Source organism: Magnolia sinica, chromosome 2, assembly GCF_029962835.1.
Source record: "Magnolia sinica isolate HGM2019 chromosome 2, MsV1, whole genome shotgun sequence".
NCBI classification, from domain to species: domain Eukaryota; kingdom Viridiplantae; phylum Streptophyta; class Magnoliopsida; order Magnoliales; family Magnoliaceae; genus Magnolia; species Magnolia sinica.
In genome coordinates, this window is record NC_080574.1 from 66,917,428 (window position 1) to 66,944,563 (window position 27,136).

The 27,136-nt window shown below is 40.4% G+C and overlaps 1 protein-coding gene across 6 annotated transcripts in view; it reads right to left on the reverse strand.

Annotated features, from left to right (window-relative positions):
* Nucleotides 1-5,728: 5,728 nt before the first annotated feature.
* LOC131237171 (probable ubiquitin-conjugating enzyme E2 23) overlaps nucleotides 5,729-27,136 on the reverse strand; it is a 49,865-nt gene continuing 28,457 nt past the window's right edge. Inside the window, exons 2-9 of one of the 6 annotated variants that reach the window (XR_009167085.1) lie at nucleotides 20,296-22,380; nucleotides 19,325-19,468; nucleotides 17,215-17,733; nucleotides 16,225-16,297; nucleotides 15,996-16,135; nucleotides 14,950-15,261; nucleotides 6,568-6,889; nucleotides 5,729-5,884 (exon numbers count right to left, since the gene is read on the reverse strand). Coding sequence is in view for 2 of the 6 variants with exons in the window: in XM_058234842.1 (XP_058090825.1) it covers nucleotides 6,638-6,889; nucleotides 14,950-15,261; nucleotides 15,996-16,135; nucleotides 16,225-16,297; nucleotides 17,215-17,733; nucleotides 19,325-19,468; nucleotides 20,296-22,380 (3,525 nt within the window). In the remaining 4 variants the exon portion in view is untranslated. Of the gene's footprint in view, nucleotides 5,885-6,037; nucleotides 6,890-14,949; nucleotides 15,262-15,995; nucleotides 16,136-16,224; nucleotides 16,298-17,214; nucleotides 17,734-19,324; nucleotides 19,469-20,295; nucleotides 22,381-27,136 lie in introns of those variants that run through there. The other 5 variants (XR_009167083.1, XR_009167084.1, XR_009167082.1 and 2 more) reach the window with 5 other exon arrangements.

Below are 27,136 nucleotides of genomic sequence, written 5' to 3' on the forward strand. Positions count from 1 at the left end.
CAGTTTGTTTCATTCATTAACGACTACTTCAGGAAAGTTTGGGTTTACTTCATGAAACGTAAATCCGAAGTTTTCACCATATTCAAACAATGGAAGGCAATGGTGGAAAAATAGTCAAGGCAAAAAATAAAGGTTTTAAGGACTGACAATGGTGGAGAATTTACTTCTACTGAGTTTAATGATTATTGTAAGGATGAAGGGATCATCAGGCACAACACAATGCGCCACACACCTGAGCAAAACGATGTACCTGAGGGAATAATCGGACTCTCTTGGAGAGGGCCAGATGCATGTTAAGTAATGCTGCGTTGGGCAAGGACCTATGGACTGAAGCCGTTAACACGGCTTGTTATTTGGTGAAACGGTCTCCTTCAACGACAATTGAATGTAAAATTTCAGAGGAAGTATGGAGTTGTTAGAAAATCGACCACTCAGATATACGTATATTTGGTTGTGATGCTTACTCTCATGTACCGTCAGTTGAGAAAGATAAGCTAGACCATAGAGCCAAAAAGTATATCTTTGTTGGTTATGGCATTGGTGTAAAAGGTTACAGGTTATTCGATAAGGTCACACGTAAGGTCATCACTAGCCGTGATGTCAAATTTAATGAAAGCTCTCTATTCCACAAGAATGATCAAGAGGAGTAAAAGGAACCAGAAAGGTTGATCGTAAACATCCAGATTGACTCAGATGATACTCAAGCAGAGACAGATGCACAGACAGATGTACAAGATCAGGTGGAGCAGCTACCTGTGAGGAGAAATTCACCACGTGATCGTAGGTTACTGGAAAGATATAGGGACGACTCTAATATAGTATATGCCCTCATTACAGATGAGGGGGACCCGTCTACTATTCAGGAGGCTCTTGATGAGTCTGATGCAGAAAAGTGGAAGGCGGCTATGGACGATGAGATGGACTTGTAGCACAAAAATCACACATGGGAGCTGGTGGAGCTTCCAGTGGACCGAAAAGTGATCGGATGCAAGTGGTTATTCAAAAGGAAATAGGATAGATACAAAGAAAGGTTGGTAGTGATGGGTTATACTCAGAGAGAAGGAATCGACTTCACAAAGATATTTGCGTCGGTGGTTAAGTAGGTGTCTATCAGATTGGTGTTGGCGTTGGTTGCCCAATACGATCTCGAGTTGGAACAGATGGATGTGAAGACTGCATTCCTACACGGGGAATTAGAAGAGCAGATCTACATTAAGCAACTAAATGGCTACAAAGTTAAGGGGGCAAAGAAAAAGGTTTACAAGTTAATGAGGTCATTATACAGCCTGAAACTGTCACCTAGGCAGTAGTATAAAAAATTTGATTCTTTCATGGTGAGTCAGAAATTTACTCAGAGTGAATACGATCACTGTGTTTATTACAAGACACTGAGTTATGGAAAATTCATCATCCTAGTATTGTATGTTGATGATATGTTGATTGCCTGTCATGATATGTCTGAAATCAACATACTAAAAACTCAATTATCAGGGACATTCAAGATAAAAGATCTAGTTGCTGCAAAGAGGATTTTCGGCATAAATATTCATAAAGACAGGAAGAAGAGCAGGCTTTGGCTATCACAGAAAGAATATCTTGAAAAGGTGTTGATCAAGTATGGGATGGACCATGCAAAGCCGGTGAGTGCTCCCCAAGCGACTCACTTTAAGCTTTCCTCAGAACAATGTCCTAAATCAGATGAAGAAAAGCAGGTTATGTCTCATGTGCCTTATTCGAATGTGGTTGGCAGTTTAATATATGTCATGGTCTATACAAGACCAGATATTTCACAGACAGTCGATATTGTGAGCAGATACATGTCAAACCCCGTCAAGCAACATTGGAAAGCAGTGAAATGGCTACTTCAATACATTCAAGGTACGAAAGACCACGTCTTAACTTTTGAGAAAACAGGGACAAAGTTGGTAAGGTATGTCGATTCCGACTACGCAGGCATTATAGATTCAAGGAAGTCTACTTTAGGATACTCGTTTGTACTATCGGGTGGAGCAATCAGTTGGATGTCGAAGCTTCAGTCCATGGTGGCTCTTTTCACGACCGAAGCAAAATATATGGCAGTGACAAAAGCGTTTAAAGAAGATGTTTGGCTCAAAGACATGATAAATCAGTTGAGACTTCAATAGGAGGCCGTGCCGGTTAACTGTGATAGCGAGAGCATTATCAATCTGGTTAACAATTCTGTTTATCACTCATTAATATTCGTCACCACTTTATCCGACAGGTGCTTGAGGAAGGAGGCATAACACTGGAGAAGATTCACACCAACATGAATCCAGCAGACATACTCACCAAGGTCGTTCCTACAGAGAGATTCAAGTTCTGTACAACTTCTCTAGGCTTGACAATGGCGTAAAAGAAGGACGGAGTGTGCACGAGAAGCGTTGATTAAAGCTATGATGCAATGCAGAGATAAGAGAAGAGGCTTAGAAGCTACACAGTTGAAGATTAAAGACTTGGTGGAGATTGTTGTCAAAAGAAAAGTCTTCAAGACTTCTACTCTCAAGCGGGCTACTCGACCAGTCGAGGCCCGCTCGACTCAAAGTCCAACAAGCGGGATTTTTTGGTGTCAACCAGTCGAGGATCAGGCTCGACCGGTCAAAGAGGTCTTTCAACTAGTCGAGGACATGTCTCGACTAGTCGAGGGTTATGCAGATTCTGCGCGGATTTTGTACGGACTACATAAATTCGAGGCGGTTTTGCAAAGGTGCGAAAGGAGTGTTTCCTAATCTATAAATAGGGGTCCGTAGGGCTATTCTAAAATATTCCAAGGCTTTTTAAAGGAGTTCCAAGGGTTCCTAAAAGGGTTTTAAAGTTTTCAAAGGGTGTAGCAAGAGTTAGATTCGAGATTATTCAAATCGGGTAAGTCCTCTCCCTTGTAATTTCTATTTCATAGTAGATTTCTGTCGCTTTGTGCCGTGGTTTTTTCCCGCAAGGGTTTTCCACGTTAAATCGTTGTGTTCTCTTGTGATTGCTTGTTGCTCTTGAATTGCTATCCTAGATCTAGATCTGTGTGATTCCACGGCTCCAATCTCCAACAATATGATCACGACCATCTGTAGTTTATTTGACTTAGAAATTTGATGTTGCTGCAATTGGAATTTTCTTAGGAGGGTTCCTTGATAAAAATTGTATGATACACAATTTTTCTGCGTGTATACCCTAAGGACCTCACCACAAAATGGAGAGAAAAAGTGGACTAGAACATCAAGAATCTCAAAAATTCAAAATCTAATGTTTCAAGTCAGCATTGGTTAGTGATTATTCACTAGTGGAGTCATCAATCTGTGAGACATGTACTAGGCAGGGCTCACTGGGATGGCGGTTTAAAGGTGGAAAGGAATGTGACGTGGAGGGATGATGAAATGTGTTTGTAGTCTCTACTAGCCAACATCTCGAAACTGGCAAGCTAACATTGTAGGACCACGGTGACCTAGTGGTTAAACTGAACTGTTTGGATTTGAATGACTACGCATGTGGTCTATGTCCATGGATTCTTAGTAAAGGCCTTGGTTACCGAGAATAATGGTTCTCTGCCCATATATATGTACGGTCCTATATGAAATTTATGATTTTTTATATTTCAATTTTAGAATATTGCTTGAAAGTATATAAAGAAATAAAATAAAAAAGAAAGCAAATATACAATAGAGGAGGTGTGTAAGAAAGAAGACGAGCAGTATACAAAATGTAAAATAATATAAATAAAAGCAATAAAATGAACAACTCAAATTAACCAAGGGAATTAGAGATATGAGTAGACAAAGGAAAACTTTGACACTCATCGTTAGGAGAAGATAGTCAGAGCTCTTAGATTCCACACCCTACTCTATGAAATCGAGATCACAAGGTGATTAGTCCTTGGCGATGTGAGCTGGGAAGGCAAAACACTAGCACTGATCCATGGGGAGAAGATGATTGAGCTCTTCCATTCGGGCCCTACACCTAGGACCTATCTCAATGACCTTATTAGGAGAAAGTGGATTATGGTAAAGGCTATGAGAGAGGATAGGGCTTAGGTGTTTAGGTTGTTGATGGCTTGAGTTGATTTTCTGTTGTTGGAAATGAGGGGGTGAAGGGTTTACATAAGTAAAGGTAATGGCATTTTGATAGTTTGGATAAAGATTAGGGATAAAATACCACCAGCCTTATTGTGATTGGCTCTTGGAACCCCTTGTAGCACGTGGCATCTTCTCGTTTTCTTTCAATGATTTTTTGTTAATAAGGTTGAAAAGGGCTTATGATTAAAGGTGAGTTTGATAGAAAATTTTAAAAATTATGGAAATGATATCATAATTGAGTTGTCACAGAAGGCAGAATTCAATTTCCTCTAAGCAGTGGTTGATCCAATCTTGACATCAAGCTAATTGGCCGTCAATTGCTAAAATTGATGGTAAAATTGATGGTATTCTTCGGAGAAAAAAAAAAAAAAAAGCAGGTGGCGAAAATTGACTGACTGGCTTTTTATTATTGGGGCTCATGGCATTTTTCGGATGGGAAAATATGATACAGAAATTGGATTTCTGCTACCTATCTCTTGTAGGAATTTTGATGTATGATTGATTTGTTGTTCATTGCAAGGACCCATGGCAGCTTCTAGGTGTAAAAATGGGTTAGTGGAATTTGGATTTCGCTGCCACCATGAGGTCAATGTAACCTTATTTTAGGATTTGAATGGCTTGGATTAAGCTCTAGGCTAGTTTGGATTGAGTTAGGGGTGATTCCAATGGACTCGGACAGGAGTTTGTTATTTCGGGCTCCGAGAGATCCATCTTGATAGGAAACTAGATATTGGGAAAAGGTGGCATACTTTTCCTATAGTAGCCCAAAGGAAGAAAAGTCACAGTTAATTACTTCTTGCATCTGAGTTTGGTCGCGTGGGTTGGGTCCATTTCACACAAACGAGACCTATTTAAAAAATGGATCTTACTTGGGTCGGGTAGGGTTGATTTTGAGAGGACTAAGACCTGACCCATTTAGTAATTTAGGTCAAACTTTGGGACCTCGATCCAACCAAGTACACGTTGCTTAGTTCACATCACCAAATATATGACGGCGCAGGCCTAATTTGAAATGGGGTTTCAATCGGGAATGTGAAGATTACCAAACATAAGCTCGTAAAATCTCTTATGCATGGGAATGTGTTCATAAGATGGTGAAGTAAAATGCACCTTGGCAACCGTTCAGTAATGAAATGGGGTCCTGTATGAGAAAGTGTGCAACTCGATTCGCCTCAGTTATGAAAATAAGGTTTTTGTTAGGGAATGTGTGCAACTCCACTCCCATGCTTGCTCCCCATCAAAATCAATCTGTTCTTCACAAGCGAGCATAATTTAATTTGATTGCTAGTTAACTTTCAACCAGTGCCATATGCCTTTGAAATCAATGCAGATACTGTAGCATCTAAATGCTCCCAAAATGTGGACTATAGAATTCTGGATACCAATAGAAGGGCTTAGCTCTGGCAACATATAGTATTGCAGTATATGAGTTTTAACAAACCTTCCAAGTAGGGCCTCATAAACTTTTCAAAGATCAAACCAGCTTCAAAACTAGAGCACCCTCCCAAGAGGATCATTCCATCGGGTCCTTGGCCCTAAAGGGAGCTTAGGCACCACACACACACACACAAAAAGATTTTTTTGTTTTTGTTTTGGTTTTTTTTTTTTTTTTTTTTTTTTTAAAGCCCACCTTAGGAGCCCATCAGAGTCTGCTTGCTGGTTTTGGGGACCCTTTGTGCATATAACAATTTGTAGCCCTGGTTTGTCATTTGGCAAGAAATCACATTTGTGGTGATTAGGATGCATTGAGAAACTCTCTGCTGCCATGACGTGTAGTCGGAGCACAATATGCTAGAACTACCAACCTGCCTCCAATGATGCAAAAATCACCACAAACAGTCAATGCAGAAAAAAGGGCAATAGAAGCCTAGAGTCTAATGGAAATGCCTAGTGAGAAAGAAAAAGATTCTTGGAATAAAAGGGTGACATGATAACTAACAGTTGCCACTAATCATCGATTAAAAATAAATAAATCAGATAGCAACCAACCATGAATGGGAATTCTATACACAGGATCAAAGGTACTGCTGCTTCAATGAAACTTAAATTAACCATTTTAGAAAGAGAAAGGCCATGCATTCCATGTAGCCATGAATAAAATCATTATTTATAGTCTTTGTCATTCTATCATCACTTCAACACTATATCAATTCGAATGGTCGGTTAAAAAACTACCGGGCCACAGTGGAGCAAAGGTTAATCAACCCCAACTTTCTTTGTTTTTTGGTTTTTGTTTTTGTTTTTTCCTTTTTTCCCTTTTTCCTTTTTCCTCTTTCCTATTGTGCAGAAGAGACCCTGCAACTTGATCCAAACAACCATTGGTGTTAGGGTGAGAAATACAAATAAAACCAGCCTCTCAATGGAACAGAAGGATGCTTCGGGTCAGAGAGATTGATGGACGGATCATTTCTACAGCATACAACAAGCAACCATCAATCATCAGAAGTGAAGGTAAAATTTTACAGTTGGAAAGTATTTGTACAAATACCTTGAGAATCGTTGCAGCCCACCTTGCATCAAAAGGAAATGTAGAAATATTATCCCTTTTGAGTGATGCACTATGACTGAAGTAGGTGCTTGAATTGGTAACGGTCAGCTCCAACTTCCATTAGAGCTGAATCCAGCTTGGGCACAATCTTAGCCAGCATAAGCTTGAAACCAACTGAGTTTGAGTTCTCACTGCTCTTTTCATTTCTGCAAGCATCTTTTGTGAGAGAACCAACTAAACAACCTTCCATATATGCGTCGCATGCTTTGAGTATGTAATAGCCACGCCTTTGGAAATGCTGCTTGACAAGCTCTTCAAAATGCTGTAATAACCATTGTTATTAGACATTAATCAGACATTTTTGAAAAGGGAACCACTAGTTACACCTGCCATAGTCTATAGACACACCCTTTCGTTCAAGGGTTGATATTGCAAGAGCACAACTTTGTACCATTGTGCTACCAGAAGAAAGAAAGGATGTATCCATCAACCCTCCGGAGTATAGACAACAATCCCTCATGAAAATCAACAGCCCTGATCTTTAATGGTATAAAACCCTACCAAAATTCATTTGATGAAAGATGGCAAGAAAAAATGACTCTCTACATGAAGTGGAAGAAAACAAAAAAAAAGGGCCTTGTATGCTTTGGTAGTGACTGAAATAATTGTTGCAAGCTAACAGAAATTGCAGTAATTTTAAATAACATATTAGATTTAGTAACAAATGCATGGAGAGACAAATGAGTACCCAATTACTGTAGGCTTGTGCCAAGGGTCGGCATTTAGCTCTGACCTTTTCAAATTGGTTGTGAAAAATTTAACGAGGCATTTGCTTGAAGAGATCCCATGGTGTATGTTGTTTGCAAATGACATAGCTTTGATTGACAAGATGAGGGAGGGCATAGATTTATGGAGGGGTGCTTTAGAATCTAAAGTATTTAAATTTAGTCAGCTTAAAACAAAGTATATGGAGTGCAATTTTAGTAACAATAGGAGTGGCAATGAAGAATTACTTACCAAGAGATTTCCCAAAATTATCACTTTCGATATTAGCTTAGTAATTCATAAAAGTGGAGATTAAGAAGGATGTTGCCCATAGAATTCAAGCTGGATGGAAGAAATGGAGATATGCCTCGGATGTTCTATATGATCGTCGTGTACCACTCAAACTAAAGGGAAATTTTATAGGATAGCTATAAGACCAGCCATACCTTATGGGACAGAATGTTGGGAAGTTAAGAAACATGTTCATAGGATGGGTGTCGCTGAAAAGAGGATGTTGAGATGGATTAGTGGCAAGACAAGGAAGGATAGAATTAGAAATAAAAGAATTTGAGGAAAATTAGGAGTAGCGCCAATAGGTAATAAGATGAGGGAAAGCAGACTTTGGTCATGTGCAATAAAGACCAAGAGTGGTTGGTTAGGAGTGAGTTGGTTCAAGTTGAAGCCACCGGGGAGAGGGGAAGGCCCAAAAGGACATGCATGGAGGTAGTAAGAAAAGACTCGATGACCAATGGTGTAACTTAAGTTACGGCCTTTGATAAAGTGGAATGGCGGAACAAGATTCATGTAGCTAACCCCAATTAGTTGGGTTAAGGCTTAGATGATGATGGTGATCAATGTTATCAAAATCGTACAATTCAAGATATGAATCGTATGACTCATATCGTATTGTATGGGTGTACGATTTGAACCATACACCCAAATCGTAAATCCTGAATAATCGTACGATTATCGTATGAATCGTAAGATAATTGTAGACTGCGTAAATGGGCCCAAAAAATACTAAAATTTTGATTTATTATTATTTTTTATTCAAAATTTTTCCTTTTCTTTGTACCCTTTTGCTCATAAAATATGAAAAAGGCTCCCCTATTAAAAATGTCCTCATTTTTTCTTTTGAGAGAGAGAGAGAGAGAGAGAGAGAGAGAGAGAGAGAGAGATTTGGGGATTTTGATATTCAAAAACCCAAAACAAAGAAATTAAGATATCTTTCAACTCACAATTGAATCAAATGCCATTTTTTCTAACATGAATCTACACTCAATAAAGTACAAAACAAATTTTTAAGGACTCTTGTATGTTTTTTAAGGTAAATTTTTCAAAACACAAGAAAAGAAAATGAAGGAAAAAGACAACAATCCTTTACTATCATGATATGTATATTGTATACATTTTCTCAATTGATAATATCATGATATGTATTACTTTTTTTTTGTTAGCTTGTTAGTACACCCCACTGTCAGTTCACACTTCACTATTAGCCACCCCCACTAGGGATCGATCCCAAGACCTCAATGTTGAAACGAGGTATCTTTCACTCAGTCTACCACTTGAGCTATGGATCAGGGTACATGCTGATGGTAAATGGATGATTGATGAGTTTTTAATCTTTTATGACTTACTTATATATATATATATATATATATATATATATATATATATATATATATATATATATATATATATATATATATATATATATATATATAAACGAGAAAAAATCTTACAATTTATGATACGATTTGCGATTCGATATAATTCAACACCTATTACGATTTGCGATACGATAACCAATGTTCACAATATCAATACTATCGGCCGATATTATCGGTATCGCAATCCAGCGATACGAAACCCGTCAAAAGATACTACGAAATTTTTTTATTGTATGTAAATATCTGAAAAAATGAGGGAAAAATAAATTAAAAGAGAGAAACTTTCAACAATGTGGATTTCCGTACTTGTAAAAGAGGTTGCCCTAATCAGAAGCTGAATTTAGTGGGCCATTCGAATCGAAGCACGTTGTTCATAGGGAATTGCTTTCGGAAGTTAATGTGAAAAAAATCTAGAGAAATCCGAAGATTTGGGAGTAAAAATAGGGTTTTAGGGGCCGAAACCCTCTTTGCTTCCAAATAGGGCTTCCGAGCCTTTTTTATCACGCGGTAGGATGCAAATTTCATGCGAAAGACTTTCACACATGAAGTACTTGCGCTGGGATGTTAGGTGGGGCCCACTATGATGTTTGTGAGAAATCCGCTACATCCATCTGTTTTGCAAGATCATTTTAGGACATGCGACCGAAAATGGGGTGGATCCAAAACTCAGGTGGGCCGCACGAGAGGAAACAATAGGGATTCAATGACCATCGTTGAAACATTTTTATGGCCACAGAAGTTTCGTATCACAATAAGTTTTTTATGTTTTCACTTCATCCCAGTGGGAATGACCTCATAAACGGTTTGGATGGCATATAAACATCAAGGTGGATCCCAGAAAAGTTTCAACAGTAGAAAACTCTTTCCCCAGTTTTCCCTCTCGTATGGCCCACTTGAGTTTTGGATCCACCTCATTTTTAGTCGCATCTCCTAAAATGAGCTCGCAAAATGGATGGACGGGGTGGATTTCTCACAAACATCACAGTGGGCCCCACCTAGCATCCCAGCGTAGGAATTTCTTGCAAAAGCCTTTTGCAGGAAATCCACATCTGGCACGGATTGAAAGCCTTGGACACGGACAGCCCTGTCAGAGGCTCTGTAGGACCCACCATGATATACATGTTTTATCCACACCGTCCATCCATTTTGATAGGTCATTTTAGGGTATAAGCCTAAAATGTAGGTAAATATAAGGCTCAAGTGGACCACATGACAGGAAGTCGTGGTGGCAATGATATCCGCTGTTGAAGCTTTCCTAGGACCCATCATGATGCTTATTTGCCATCCAATCTGTTCATAAGGTCCGGCAGACCTAGATGAAGGGAAAACATAAATATTAGCTTGATCCAAAACTTTCGTAGCCCCTAAAAAATTTTTAATGGTGGTCATTCAATGACCACTTTTTCGTGTGGTGGATTTGCCTCATTTTTTGGCCCATTCCCTAAAATAATATGCCAAAATGAATTGACGGTGTATATACACCATATTACGTCGAGGTGGCCCCATAGTCAGGGTCCCACCATATTACATATGTCCTCTGATGTGGTCCACTTGATCTCTAGATTTGCCCCATTTTTTTCTCAGGCTTTAAAATGATCCAAAAAAACGAACGGACGGCATGGACACAGTGCATGGGGCCCACACAATCTACTTTATTTTTTGAGCCAAGACCTATCAAAAAGTAAAGATATCAATGTCAGGAATTGGAGAACGGATTAGGTGAGACCCAATACTTACCCAAGACGGCGCGGCCCTTAATGCGAGGCCCAACTTAATGTATGTATTTTGTATCCATGTCGTTCATCCATTTTTCCAAATCATTTTAGTGTATTATCCAAAAAACGAAGCACATCCAATTATCAGGTGGACCATACCAAAGGAAAAAGTTGTGATTAACTATTAATGGGCCACAAAAGTTCTGGATCAATTTGATATTTGTTTTTTCCTTTCATCTAGGCTTATGTGAACTTATCAACAATTGGATGGTAAATAAACACTACAAAAAATTAAGGTGAGCCCTAAGAAGATTTTAATGGTAGGGCCTTCAATCAATATTGTTTCCTATGACATGGTCCACTTGATAATTGGATATGCTTCATTTTTGGTATGATGCTGTAAATTAAGGTGGCAAAATAGATGGACAATGTAGATATACATGTCTTGATGCTTTTATAAATGTTATGCAACATATTTGAATATAGTTGTTTTAGTTCAATTGGACAACGCATAACTTAGGACCCTATACAAAGGAAACCTATTTTATGCACTTTTTTTTTTTTTGAGATTTTATGATTTAAAAGTGTGGATTAAGGTGATTTTTAATAATCCCTGAAGTTTCATTGAAAAATTCGAGCATTTTCCCAATGTTTCCTTATGTTTCTCGAAAAGTGTGATAAATTACGCAATACAAACCATATATCCCATGCGATAACCGATACATATCTATATCCCAAGCATGCAATACATTACGCGATACCGATATTTCAAACACTAACGATAACAATTTTGACAACATTGATAGTGATGATGTTAGATTAGGTGAGAGTTGTGGTTCTGTCCAAAGGGCCCCTTCATTCAAACATGTACCCCACTATCTTCAGTACAAATGACAGACACTATTTTGAAGTATCCATTTAAGATAATGATGAATGCGAATATGAAGCATGTGCTTCATGATGCACATTGAAATATCTCCATTGTTCATATGGAACTTAGTGACACTGTTCACAACTGTTGACGTGGTGAGACACCATGTGGATAGACCATCTCACAAGAATTCAGTAAATCAGATTGTATTAGTCATCCAATCAGTGGCCTGAACAGGGGAGGTCAAAGTGTGTGTGTGTGTTGGGGGGGGGGGGGGGGAAGACGAGTGTACATTCAATGGGAAATTTCACAACAATATTGTCACAGTTTTCCAATCCCGTTAGTCTTTTAACACAGCCCATCCATGTGGCAGCCAATAGATCAATGGATCTGATTAGAAGCATAATAACCACATTTGCTACAGTTTTCTGATCAAATATGTCTTAACACATCATCATCATCTAAGCCTTATACCAATTACTTGGAGTTGGCTACATGAATCCTGTTCCACCACCCCACTCCATCATGGGCCAGACATTCAGTTACACCATAGGTCATCAAGTCTTAAATCTTCTAACACAGCATATCTGTGGGGCAGCAGAATACATCAATGGTTCTGATGAGGCATAACAACCACATTTGCTTCATAGAACTGTAAAGCATTAGTCATAATGGCATTTGTATAAGATGATTGGTCACAAGTGAAAAATAAATAAATAAATAAAGCAATAAAGTCGGTTCCCGCAAAATGAACTCTGCTTTAGAAGACTTTAAGAACATTTCAGTCATTTGAAAAATAGTGAGTGGGCATGATGGAATGGAGTCGATTAATGTTAACCACACCAGACCTACAAATGCACTCTTTCTTTTCTACTTTTGGTAAGACAATAAATACAAGTTTATGATATAGTTCTAGTAATTAATAAAGGAGCTGTGCTCTGGTGGTACCAGTAGCTTTACCACCAGAATCTACCGGTCCCACTGCAAGTTTATGGTGATACCATGCAGATGTAGGGCCCAAGTGATGTATGAAGACCATCTAACCAGTCCATACAATGCTTCGCCTCATATTACTACCATGTGCCAAAAATCAGCTCGAACCAACACTCAGGTGGGCCCAGTGTTCCAAATATCAGCGATATTATAGATCAACGATACCGAAACTGCTCTAAGGGCTCGTTTGAGAGCTTGTAAATAGAGGTAAATGGGAAATGGAATTGGAGGAAAATGAATAGGGAGTAAATGGCTTACTTAGTTGTGTTTGGATGGGAGAAAATGGAATGCATTTGAAATCCAAATATTCTGTTTGGATGGGAGTAAATGAGAGGAATTGGAATGCATTTGAATTTTTCAATATATTCAAAGGAATATATATATATATATATATATATATATATATATATATGATTATCCCAAATCAGCTTTAATGTCCCAACTCAGTGTACAATTGTACATCTGTGATATTTAATAGAATAATTGTAATAAGCCCATTGAAATATATACTTTAGCAAAAAATAAGGAAATTTCGAGTCTCGAGCAGGCCATAAACGTGAGGATCAAAAACAAGAAACCTGCCAACGTTTTTTAACCGTCCATTTAGATGACCAACCCTTGGACGGTTTGGATCATTCTTTTGGTATGATTTTAGTGATGTGCCCCATAATTGTATTGTTTTGGAGTATCATCAACATGCCACATGTATGATGGACATGTGCATAATGGCACCTTTGTTTACTCATGCGACTCTCCAAGGGAGATCAAAAAGGCATTTCACCCCATTTCCTACCAAATCTTCTCTTGTAGAGAGGATTTCATTTACATGCTCATTTACTCCTATTTCATTTCATTTACTCCCATCCAAACACACCTCAAATGCCATTTACCTCCATTTACTCCCGATTCCACCCATTTACCTCTATTTACTTCTATCCAAACGGGCCAAAGTGTAAAAACTTTCAAATATTCGCTGAAATTTTCGACAATATCGGTTATACTTGGCGATATTATCAATACCAACGATAATTTGAGAAAAATCCCTTATAAAAGTTCACTGACATTGGCAATAATATCCCCGAAACCATGGCAACATTTGTAAATAGGCAAAAATTGATTAAAATTTGGAATTTTTTCCAAAAAAAAAAACTCCATTTTTGGGGATTTTTTTTTCTTTAGGTGATTTCGATCACTCTAGGTTTCTATTAAATCAGGGTTTGGATTTGGGAAGACTTCAACTCGAAACAAGGACAGGTTGGAACTTAAAGGTGATGAAAAATCCATAGAAATTTTTTCTTTTTTCAAATGTCAGCATGAATAGCAATGGAAATCCATGTTTATGCATGATTCTCATGCATTGACATGGATTTGTGGTGAAAAAAAAAAATTTTACATTTAAGTGACATTTTGGGGAAATTAGGGAAATCCCAATTTTTCCATTTTTATATTGGAATTTGTAAAAATGTGTTCTTCACTATAATTAATGTGGAAATTTTATATATTAACAAGTGATGGCGGCCAATCTACTGATTGGCTACAAATTTTTGAATTTTTTGTTATACTTTTCAACAACATATGGTTATGCCCCTATGACCATGTGTTTCGAAACTTATTATGTATAGGTGTTTTTCGCAATATTTTGATTCCTACATGTAAACATGTCTTTTAACATCTCCTAAAGAATCAATAAAAAATTTCACCTTTTTCCCAACCTTTCCCTAATGTTTCCCTCAAACAACAATATTTTTCTAAGTATCAGTGATAATTCTGGTGATTCCGATACATGTTTCCATATCCCCAACATCATCGATACAAACAATGCACTGGTACTCTACTCTGAGCACTAGGTGGGCCACAACACAAAGAACAATGTAAGAGATAAGCCCAACCTTGATTTGCACAGGACCCACCTAAATCGCAAAACAGTTTGAGTTGTGGGCAAACCCTTCATCCAGGCCAGATGAATGTTCGGAACAGCCACGATTTCATATAAACAACATGGCAAGTGTTCCGTCCCAAATTGAACCTGATGGTGTGGCCTACCCAACTCACAGATCAGCTTGACTTTTGGAATCTGAAGGTAACATGCGTTGACACATCTGATGGACGGGTCGGATTTTGTTTATGCATCATGTGGCTCCGACATCTAGCCAATACCACTATAGCTTATGGTGACAGCGATGCCACTGGAGTGCACCCGTTATAAAAGTGGTGTGTATTTGTCAAGCAAAGTGGGAAAAAATAGCAGCACCCTAACAATATAGTAACAATAAGAATAAAAGCAGCGGCAACGAGCAATAATGACGGAAACTAAAGAAAGCTAAGACAACTAAATCTGAGAAACATAAGGAGACAATGCTTTTACCATGGGAGGCCTTCGGAGAAGATACAACATTGACTTGCAATTTAGAAGGAAAGTGTTCTCATTGTAGGATAAAGAATTCTTCTCTCCCTCGGCTGTCCCAACCTGCTTATCGTATCCGGCCTCATTGAAATATGGCTTAGAATTGAGTACCAAACCCTGGAGTGAAACTAGGACTTGAAGGATGCTTGAAGACGATGGGTCCCAAACTTCATTTCCTTTGCCAGTCCATGTATTTAAAAGGCTAAGGCACACCTTCCCATCCTCGTATAAATTTGGGTTTAACCGCAAACCACCAGAATGATAGTATGCTGACTGCAGTTTGGAGGCACTGACAGAGTTAGAGAAAACTGAAAAGATTGGTGTTTAATCAATCCAACAAGATACTTACCAATAACTCAATATTAGAAGTGAAACTGTCTCCCGCTCGTTAGATGAGCTGGTAGAGACAGTGTAGTGTGTGAGTGATCCAGGGTTCAATCCCTGGTAGTGTTACCCTTCAAAAAGAAATTAGAAGTGAAACTATGATTTAATATAAAATAAAGGAGCATTGCCATGGCTCTTGCAAGAGTAGGCATCCTACTCTCCCTATGCATGCTAATGCAGTACATTAGAGGAGATATGTACCATTCATTAGATGGGCCCCACAATGGATGTACCATGGCATGAAAATCAAGCTAGACCGTTCATCAAGTGGGCAAGCACGCACGTTGGGTGTAGTCTCTTGGTTCATTTCGTCCAACCAACAAAATTTTAACACATGTAGCCCACATGATGACCGCATGGGGCTATGGCACATACATAGTGGAACCCACAAGATAGATGGTCCAAACCTCACATACATGCGCACCACTGTTATGGCACATACCGTGGAACCCACAAGATGGACAGCAAAAATCTAACATACGTGTGCATCATATCGACACTGTCACTATGACTTGGCCTCCCATGGAAGGTGAAAATTTCAGAAATGTGAAATCCTGCTCCAGCAAGCCATTACATTTCTCAAATTCAAAAACATGACAGGATTCACTATCAATTTCACTCACCGGTGGAACTTGAGGGTATTCTGGTGGAAGGTGAAAATCAAAGAAGAAAAGACCATCTTGGTAAGGCGTTCCATATGCTCCAACTATCACAGCCCTTAGGAGATCCATTCGGTCCTCATACACTCTAACGTGAATCCCATCTGTAATGAAATATCAACCAAAAGGTCAGCTGATTCTTCCTTGTGGACATTTTGAACTCTTAACTGAGAAAATAGTAAATTATTCCTACCAGGTAAGTTCTTCTCGAGGATGCTCCAGTCTTGCTGAACCTTCTTAACCCACTTCCTTCCACCATTGTTATTCTGCAAATTAGGTTCTTTAATGTGTGTTAATGTCATATGCATTTGGCACAAGTCTAATGACATAAATCTCTAGAGCATGTGAGCATACGTGTAAAGGTGATGTGTTACCAAGGCACATGCATGGTTTCTGGTATGTGCATGCATCAAATTGTGTTTCACTTGACTCCCAAATCTCAGTGTACACGGACAGGGCAATATATGTAATTTTCAGTATTTTGTCATTGAGTTTTGCTAGGTGCACATGACTGTGCAATAAAGCTCATGTACATGCCACATGTGCTAGCATGGCACATAGGTGCAAGATCCAATCCATCCATCAAGTTGGTTCAACCTTATACATCTTTTTCCAAAAGCAGATCTAATCCACTCAGCATGTGTGCCCTATATAGTGGTGCCGTACAATATTATGCAACCTGTGGCCCACCACAATAGGGAATCAACCTGATTTTTGGACTAGGGCATCAATATAATGGTGTCGTTCTGATGGATGGACTTGATCTCGGACCTATCATGCCATGCTGGCCTGTGTGGCATCAGTGGCATGTATATGAGCTTTATTGCACATGCATATGCTTAGCAAAGCTATTCATTATTATTGAATTTTTTTTTTTTAATATTCTTATTCATTTTCACATGTACATTACAACTTCTAATTATTTTCAACATCAAATATTTGGGTACAGCTGAGCTATATCCAATATAGATCCCATGCGCATGCCCATGTGCCGTATCTAACAAGGGCAACCCAAGGGGTTTGAAGGTCGGGGTTTGAATTTCATAGTAGACAAAGTTAAGGAGATTTAAGGGTGAGTGGAGATGTAACATATGTCCATGTATGCTACTGTAAATACAAACATTAGGCTTGTGCGATCAGTTAGTGAGCAATGAAATTGACCAACACAGGAAAATATTGATACCTGTCCGCTCCCATCAAGATAATAATGGTCCAATGGATCTTTAGCAATATCAAAGCGTTTAAATCTACAAGGATTATCCTCATGACATGCCCTGGTTGTGCCAGCATCAGATTCTTCAGACATCTGGCCATTTATATTTTCTACCCTGTCCAGTTCTACAATCATGTTAACTGCCACAGAACCGCATTCCTCTGCATTTTCACCAGTATTGTTTGGACTATGATCATCTATAGCATCAGCTTCTTGAGAGGTAAATTCATTGTCAGCTAATTCTCTCTCTGAATCCTCGACATTTTCCAGCAATCCAGGTTCATCAGCAATTTTGGAATCTGAACCCAGTACATCTGACTGTTTTCTTCCTCGAGAGAACAAGCCAGTGGCGAGTCTAGTAACAAATCCGAGAGCAGCTAGAGGAATTGAAAGCGGTCCATTCCGACCAGGATTGCTTTCTTCTGAATCAGCTGAAGCACCATTTCCAGACTCAGAACTTTTCCCAGAATCATTCTGCAAGTTAGCTTCCTGAAAACATGGTCCTACAAATCACTTGAGCAGCCAATGAGAAAGTAAATGAATAAAATTATGCAAGTACCATTATTTCTTTTTTGTTTCTTTAAATAATGTACCCATATAGACTTCAGGTGGTTCTCGCAGGTGATTTCTAAGGTCCGACCGTCCGAGGGGCGTTTGCGCGGGTAGGCGGATTCTTGATAGTGCACATGCACTTATAGTGCTTTTTTTTAACCCTCACCTGCCTACTCCACCCCCCCCCCCCCGGGGCACTCACGCCGTAGTGGGATTTCACCACCTATGGGTACTCAAACCCCAGACCTCGTGTTGAAACTCCTCGGAGTTTACCACCGAGGCAAGGATAAGGACCCTATAGTGCATGAGTGCATTTATTCTCAATATAAGGCATATAAACAAAGTTATTGTTTGCAAGCTAGACATCGAGAAGGCTTATGATCACATTAACTTAGACTTCCTTGACTATATGCTCGGGCGGCTGGGTGGGTAAAGGTGGAGAAGCTGGATCTAAGAATGCATCAGTCGGCTAATCTCTCAGTGTTGGTTAATGGGTCCCCAAAAGGATTTTTCAAGACATCTAGAGGAATTTGTCAGGGAGCTCCACTTTATCATTCCAGTTTGTGGTGGCAGCAGAAGCTTTCAATAAAATGTTGCACAAGGATCAAGCGGCTAGCCTGTTTTGAGGTTTCAGAGTGGCAAGCATGGGTCTTCAAATCCCTCACCTTCAATTCACTGACAACACTATTCTCTCTTATGAAGCAGATGATGTTATGTTGGATAATCCGAGGAAACTTGTGAGGTGTTTCGAAGTGGTTTTGGGATTGAAAGTCAATATTTCCAAGAGTAAGCTGCTGGGTGTGCACATAACTATGGAAGTAGTGGAGGATCTGGTGAGGATTTTTTGGTGTGGCGCAGAATCTTTCCCCTCGTTGTATAGAAAAGGAAAAGTCAGGTCAGTTCTCCATCCACTCTTTTTACAAGGCTCTCTAAAAGACTACAATGAGTGAGAGTATAGATCACACCTCCAAGATTTGGTTATATGGTGCTCCTCCCAAGGTTGTGACTTTTGTTTAGCTAGTGGGAGGAAGAAGGTGCTAACTCTTGACACTCTTCAAAAGAGATCGTTGGAGCTCCCCAATATTTGCAGCATGCGTTTGGAAAATGCCGAATCCATTAGTCACCTCTTCATTCATTGCCCTTTCGCTCGAAATGTGTGGGTGTAGTTCCTTGAAGTTTTTGAAATGACCGGAGGCAATAGAAGAGCTCCTCTTTGCTTGACATGGAGTAAGGGTTGGGAAACAAAGCAGAGTTGTCTGACGGTTGGTCTTTATGGCAGTTCTATGCGCTATCTGGGGGGGAAAGGAATAGTCTATGCTTTCAAACATACGTGGGTTGTTGGAGGTGATTAGGAAAGTCAAGTTTGAGGTGTTGGGGTGGGCCTCTTGCTTAAAGGACTGTGATATGTGCTCGTTGTATGGTTTGTTTGGGATCTAGCTTTGCGTCGGCTTTTGGCATGTTTTCTTTGATAAAATTTTGTTATCTTTCAAAAAAGGAAAGAACGAAAGAAAGAAAGAAAGAAATCAACCTCTTCAGCATTCTCGAGGACACGCATTTCATTTTCTTCGACTGTTTCCCAACTAGCCGCATCATCATCACTGACTTCGCTCCCACCTTCAATTGATTCCTCGTCATCATCCCGGCCAACCACATAAATTGCTTGAGGACCAACCTGACACCAAAAACAAAGGATGGACTAATAAAAAATGAACCCTCAAAGAGAAGCAATGCTATGAACCTATCACATAAAGATAATCCACTTGTCTAATAGCTTGACGTGCCCAACATGTGTCAGACTCAAATAACACAAACATCCAGGCAAACCCAGTAATTTTGCCTTTCTTATTGTCATTTGGCACAATTTGTATATACTATCGATATGGCATTAATGTTTTGCTAATTAATTTAGATATGTTTGTTTATAGGAGATGAGAAACGATCACATACGTGTACTACATGTGAACTTTCACATACAGCCCTATCTTTCTCACCAACGTGTCATGTTCATCAGTAATCCAACCTGTCCAGAAGATGGGTTACAACTTACACCATATGAACATAAAGATTGCCTACTGTGAAAATCAGACTGATCCACTTATTAGGTGGGTAAGATCTGTACACAGAGTCAGGCCATCGGCTTTCCATTGATCTTGAAAGCATGGCCTGCCTGATCAGTGGATCAGACTGATTTCTCACAGTGGGGAATCTTTATTGGCCATCTGCCTATTGCATTGTTCAAATCATAAATATATGTTTAGGTTGGCAGGAAAGACGGATATATGTGAAAATTCACATACATTACCTATACGTGAACACTTCTCTTTCTGTACAGAGAAAACGTATTTTTATCAATCAACTTTACAGACATGTCGGTGTATCACTAAGGTAAAATGGTTCCATACTAAAAGAGTATAATTCCATTGCTTATCTGATCCTAGATAACTAAATAAACAGTGTCACATTCAGTAACTAGTCCATCAAACAGGGTGATGGATGTACCTTCGAAACCATCCCATCAGCCCATGTAACTTCAATATCACCATCTTGAAGACCAGTTATATTCCCCACCCAAGATAGACCAGAAAAATTAGCATCAGTTTCGTCATTGGATGCATTCTCCACCCTTTTAGATCCTGCATGTTTTCTGCTCTTCCGATCACCACTAGCTTCCACTGGAATGGGTGTATCAGCTCCCACTGAAACTGGGGATAGCCGAACAACAACGTCTCCATAGCAGTAATCATAATCTGGATGCTCGTCAAGTTCATAGACACTTACTATTTCCTCATTATCAAATTCCCTTGGATCTTCTGGCCTTGCAACTGGCTTCAACCACCTCACACATGCAGTCCGCTCCTTTGCATTCACACTTCTGACAACCCCTACGCGTCTCACATCAGAAGGATCATCTCCATCATTCGATGCCTTCTCCACCACGTACTGTTCAGGGTAGAATTCATGATCACCTGGACTACTGATTGGAATTAAAGTCTTCGAATCCTGTCCAAATTCTCTAGTTCCGTCTTGCCAAGCCACATCAACCTTTGTCATGGTATTTACAATAAGAAGAGCTCTTTCAAAAGTTTCACCTCTTTTCCTACCTTTCCTGTCTCTTCTAACAACAACCTTACGGATCTTTTTGCGATGTGCAGGCCAACCTTCTTGCACAGGTTCCTTTGAGACTGACATTAAGCTGCCGCAAGAGCCAGAAGCAAGGGAGGCATTACTTTCTGCAGTTCCACTATCTCCATCCACATTAGAAATTGCATCAAGATCCATGGAATTCCTACTTTGGGATGGCTCACAGATTCCATCTAATTTCTGTGGAGCACCTGACCCATCTGTGCAACAGCTCATATCACTAACTTCATTTTCAGTATCTGCACACTCCTTTGAATCCCAGGCATGAGATTCACAGCCCCTACTACGATGCTTGGAATTTCCGCTTAATAAAGCCTCATCCAAGGGGGCTGAAGATGATGTTGCTGATGAAGGAAGCAGACACCAGTCACCCAGTTGCCAATTTGAATGTGCAAAGCAAGATAACAGTGCCAAATCCTTCGGCTTCTGCTCTTCAGGAGGGACAGATACTGACCCAGAACCATAACCAGGGCTGGCTGAAGCTATCCAATAAACAAAAACTGATCCAGCATGAACTTTAGTAACAGTACCTTCCAGACGGCTAGCTTTCCACACTCCAGAAAGCCACCTAGCATGCTTGAAAACTGACGACGAGCTAGCCTTAACGCGCTGACCTGGGTGATACGGGAAATTTGCATCTTCAAGTATATTTTTGGAAACTGGTTTGAGCCGTGAAGGATCAGCCTTCATGACTTTACAAGTTGATCCATCATCAAACGACACTGTCACATTGTCTAGAACATCATCAACTCTACCCAGCCAAGGACCACAGACGACATAATCACCCACAGTGAAATCTGTTACCCGTTTCAAAAGTCTGGAGGAGACATCTTTTACAACTGTTCCATCTGCAGCTAGCAAATCAACTGAGATATTGACATCTACCACAACCCCCACTTGTCCTGTCGGATCTGAAGCAGAAGCAACAATGTCCCCGTGCAAGAATCCTCGATCTACAACCGTGATATCACTAAGACTGTTAGTTGTCTCAGTATGATCAAGCCAAATTACTCTAATTTGGCCATCTTGAAGAGAATCGTTCTTGTCACCATCATCTTCAGTATCATTAGTACCATTGCCGTTATCATCACGGCCACCACCATCATCATCACAATTAGAATGACCACCATCCTCAGAGTCATCACTGTCATCATCAGTAACACTTCCATCAGAATCTGAGTCACCAGCAACCTCCATTACAATCCCAACCAGGCCTTCATGCTTCTTGCACTTCACAACATCTTGTCTGTAGACATATAGCTCATTTGACACGTCTCTTGTAGACTCCTGAGACTTTATTGCTTCCCCACTTTCGGAACTTCCATTGGGCGAAGATGCAAAACCATTTGTTGCACATTCAGTTGGATTTGACATGTCATTCACTTCTGCATATTCCGCAGATTCTGAAATGTTTTCATTGGCAACATGATGCTCATTCCTCATCTGGAAAAAATAGCTGATTAAATAAAACTGTAAGAAATCAAGGATTTCACAATCTTATGAGAATGTGAGGTAATTCTCCGGGGGGAGGGCGTGGAGAAAAATTTAAGTCAGTTCCCTTAAAGTTGTCCGCTTGTGCAAAACGGATGGCATTGATTCTTAGTAGCATTTATGATCGTATGTTCAGATTAAAGGCTGTGAAGGTTTCCCAGATTTACAGGAAAGAGAATCAATTTCCAGAACTATTAGCTAATTTGAATACCTTTAGTGTTGAAAACCATCACTTTCCTGATTTCATTCAAAGTTTTAAGTTAAAAGCAAGATGACAGAAAGAGGAACATTTTAGAAAAGGGGGGGCGGGAAGCAGAAAGACATGTACAAGATCAAATTAGCGAAGTCATTCCCAATTGAATAGATAAAATGAAACCAACGGGCAATCAGTAGATGACTAGTAATCAAACATAATCTGAGTACAGAAAATTATCAATGGGTTAACAGTGAACTTTGCTAGCCCCAAAGGCCCCTTTACATGCAGCAAACATGCCAACGTGGTAAATGTATGAGACATTTGACTGAAGCATAAGGTAACCCCACTGGCCACTGTGAAGATGAACACACGCAAGAGTCAGGCTAGCCCAGTCACTAGGTGGGCCACCCTATACAAAAAAAGGATGGGCTTAATCTCAAACATGTGGACGGGCCTGATTCTGCTTATGGTCATATTCAGGGTAAGACCACCTTATCCACCCTTCAGACGTTGGACTAACTTGTCAAGCTGACATTTGTGCTGCATCATGTAAAGGTGCATTTGGTGAGGGTTGGGTGCATCTGGGGATGGAAAATCTCAGATAAATATAATAGAACAGGATTGCCCATCACAAATTTATGTATTAGTTATTATTGCCTCCTGATGAAATTGTGGGTTGCATTTGTCCCTTAGTACTACATTTTGTTGATGAACTTCCACTTGTAGATTTGAAAAAAAAAATAAAATAGTAATAATAAATAAAGTAGCTATAGGTAAATATACAAGCAAACAATATGAATTTCTTGAAGTAAATAGAAAAGAGGACATCAAAAATAGGAAATCCTGCATTCATTTGGATCATTTCCTGTGGTCATCCCTTGCTTATGCCTTGCAAACATTACCACAATAGGTTGAGCTGTTCTTGTACCACGATGAAGAGTGGAACAGTTTGGAAGCTCATTCCTTTATGCAAAGTCTTTAGGAAAAATGAGATCCCCTTTAAGTTTTATGCAATCTGATCAAAAGCAGTGATGCAAGCATTTGTGAAGCAGTCGGTTTAAAATGAGGAATAATTTCTTATCCACCCAAAAAGAAGAAATTTTTTTTTTCATGTAACTGAATCCCACCCTCAAAGCTCTGTTGTTCCTTAATTCATTTTGTATACCCTTGCACATAATTGACAACGTACTAGCATTTGCCACCCAGTAATAAAAACATTGCCCAGACATTCTTTGGGTATCTCTGCCAAATGCAAAACAATGTCCCTCTTGGTTCGATGGAATCAAAATAGCTATGGTTAAAGAAAGCCAATCTTGCAAGTAACACCGTGACGGCGATGGCATGATTCTACGATGATGACGATGATGCCCATCGACGACCAGCGAGAGTCAGAACTAAATATAGACGCAAATGAAGAGATGACTACAATGGCTTTGATCGAACCTAGGAAAAGGACTATAGAGAACGACAACGAGATTCAAAAGGGGAAGAAGATAGAAGCATGGATCCACATTGGAAGGAAAAAACAGGATCGAAGGAAGGGTACCAACAGATATGACTCCCTTCTAACACTCTTTGTCAAGGGATATCCTTCAGGTTGGTTTCCTTTAAACCTAGAAAGGGTTTTTGGGAGAGCAGGGGCGGTCATGGATGTGATAATGCCCAGAGACAAAAAGAGTGGCCAATACAGGGGATTTGCACTCATCAGGATGGGCTCAGAGGAAGAGCTATGCAGAGCTGTATCAATGCTTCATGGACAGAGCTTTGCGGGGGACAAACTGCTTGTGCAACGAGCGAGATTTGGGCCGGAGAGAAATCAAAGAAAGGGCGTAACCTCAAATAAATCGGACAGTTGATCTGCACCGGTTTCAAATACCACTCCCCCTTCGAACACCTCATATCGGGACGTGCTGGTGAAGCAGACTCAAGACAGGAAACAATCTAATCTTCCATCCGAGTCGGAAAATACAGGAGGAAGGAAGAAGGAACCAACGAATCCTAAGGAAGCATACTCGATTAGCATCAGTAAAGAGCGAATAGAACAATCTAAGAAGGAACTGCAGGACTTGGTGGTAATCAGAATGAGAGATGGGGTGCCGATATCACAGGTTAGGGAATGGATCGACGGTGTTTGTAGAATCCGGCCCACTCAATTCTTAATCAGACCCATTGGATACAACAAGCTTTGGGTAAAACTAACGCCAAGGTTGAACCCGGATATTCTTATCATGGTAGGAGCAGTACACAACGACGGGCCTATAAGCTCAGTCTTGAGCTGGGAGGAGTTCTCTATTTTTGGCTTCGAGGAGGTTTGGATTCTCATGTGGGGGATTCCTCTCGAACTCTGGTATGACAAGTTTTTTATCACTGTGGCGAAACTCTTGGCTCTGTTAATGGAATTGGATCAAAATACCAAGATCGGCGAGGAAATGGCAGTCGCTAGGATGAGGGTGCGAAGGAAGAAGGGAGACCCTATTCCGTCTCAGATTCAGGTAAAAGTAGAGGACAGGGAGATCTTAGTCCCTATTCAGCAGGAGGATAAACGGTCTCCATGTCCGAGGTGGGGTGATCTATGGCGTGCCAGAGAACCCTCTGTTGTTTCCGGTAGGACAGAACTGACCGGAGCAGAGCCAAACAAGCTCCGTTTCAGTACTCCCGCAGAACACCGGACCCGGCTACAGTTCTCTCTCAGGAGGCAATTACTCCAGCGGTCTGTGACAAGTTATCTTGTCAGATACGTGGAGGCAAGAAATCCACTGATCTCAGTAACGTAAGCAATCTCGGGACAGGTGGCACTCCCCCAGCAACTCGCTCGGAGAGCGTCTCAGACGTTATCCCCGAGATTGGTATCCATCGTCCATCGAGCTGCGTCGATAGGGAGTTTGAGACACATGGCGTTATCGTCTCGAATGCCGTGTCTTTCAAGGAAGGCAGGCGGCTCGATGTTTCTGATCTCAATCCGGGCCTCAGATCCGAATCTGTTAGCACTCCAGATAGGCGGATATTGAGTCCTCAAAGTCAATATAATAGACCCGAGGTTTTGGGTCCAAAGGTTTTCGGGTCTACGTTATTAGACCTGACGTTCTTTAATCTCAATCTCCCCGTTCTATCAAACCGGACTGCAGACAGTAGCCTCATCTCGACCCCTTCAATCCCAACTGATGCCCTTATCCTCCATCCTGCCTCTTGCGGTTAGTCCTTTCCTCACAACGATCAATATCAGTCGCAACAAATCCTTCCTCTCTCTCAATGTAGCCCGAAGAAGATGATCCAGGGAATCGACACCTTCGAGTTAGACCAAGGATCTTTTTGCTCCAAGAATCCGCCATCTCAGTTATCGGTTCGATCCTCACCTCCATCGTAAGTTTGTGACTGGTCAGACCATGGTCTTCTCGAGCTGTTCCAAGAGCACCCAGATCTAGAGGTCATTAAAGCAGAACCCCTACAGTCTTGCGTGGGAGTTGGTCCGCCTACAGTCGAAGATGTTTCGCAACAAATGATAGGTTGGGAAAGAATAAATCTGATTGATAAGATCCATAATAAGAAATGGATAAGAGACGCTTTGGGATGTGTGGGCAGATCTCTCGGTCTATCTTTTGGAGACTGTCCGGAGGATTTTATAGTGCTTTTCCAATGAGTAGAGTCCAGCGGAAGGCCCCTTGCAGAACAGAAATCGCCCAGAGGGCGCAGATTAACACCACGTGCCAACAGGGAATTGCAAAGTCTACTATCAGGGCAAAGATATCCAGAAACTCCATCAAAAGGGTCTCCATCTAGGGCGTTCGGGGAAGCTCCGTTCCTAAATGAAGCCGATTTCATGGAATGTGAGGGGAGTGGGGTCCAAACATAAAAGAAGGATTATCAAGGACACCTACATTAGATACAAACCGGATATTCTCTGTCTTCAGGAAACCAAGTGTAGCAATTTCGATGACAGGCTGATGGGCACCCTCTAGAGGGCTATAGATGTGAAATGGGTGGCGGAAAATTCAATCGGCAATGCAGGTGGTATTCTTATAGCTTGGAAGTCGTCTATTTGGCAGGCCCTTAATAGTTGGAATGGTAATTTCTCGGTTTCAGTAATTCTTCAGCATATTTCTTTAGGTTTCATCTGTCTTTTCTCCTCAGTTTAAGGGCCTACTCAGGATGGGGACAGGGGTCTATTCTAGAAAGAACTTTCAACCTCCAGGCAGATATTCATAGGAGCATGTTGTATAGCAGAGGACTTCAATATCATCAGGAATGCTTATGAAAAATCTCACGGCAGGTCCGTATCCCCAGCTATGAATTCCTTTTCTTCTTGGATTGAAGAAGAGGAGTTAGTGGATCTTCCTCTCCTAGGGGCAAGATTCACCTGGTCAAATGGGAGAGTGGTCCCTACAATGAGTAGGCTGGATAGGTTCCTAGTCTCTACAAATTGGATAGATCAATTCCCCTTAACTTCTCAATCTATTCTCCCCAGGATCACGTCTGACCATTGCCACATATCCCTTGTTGTGGAAGAGCAGAACT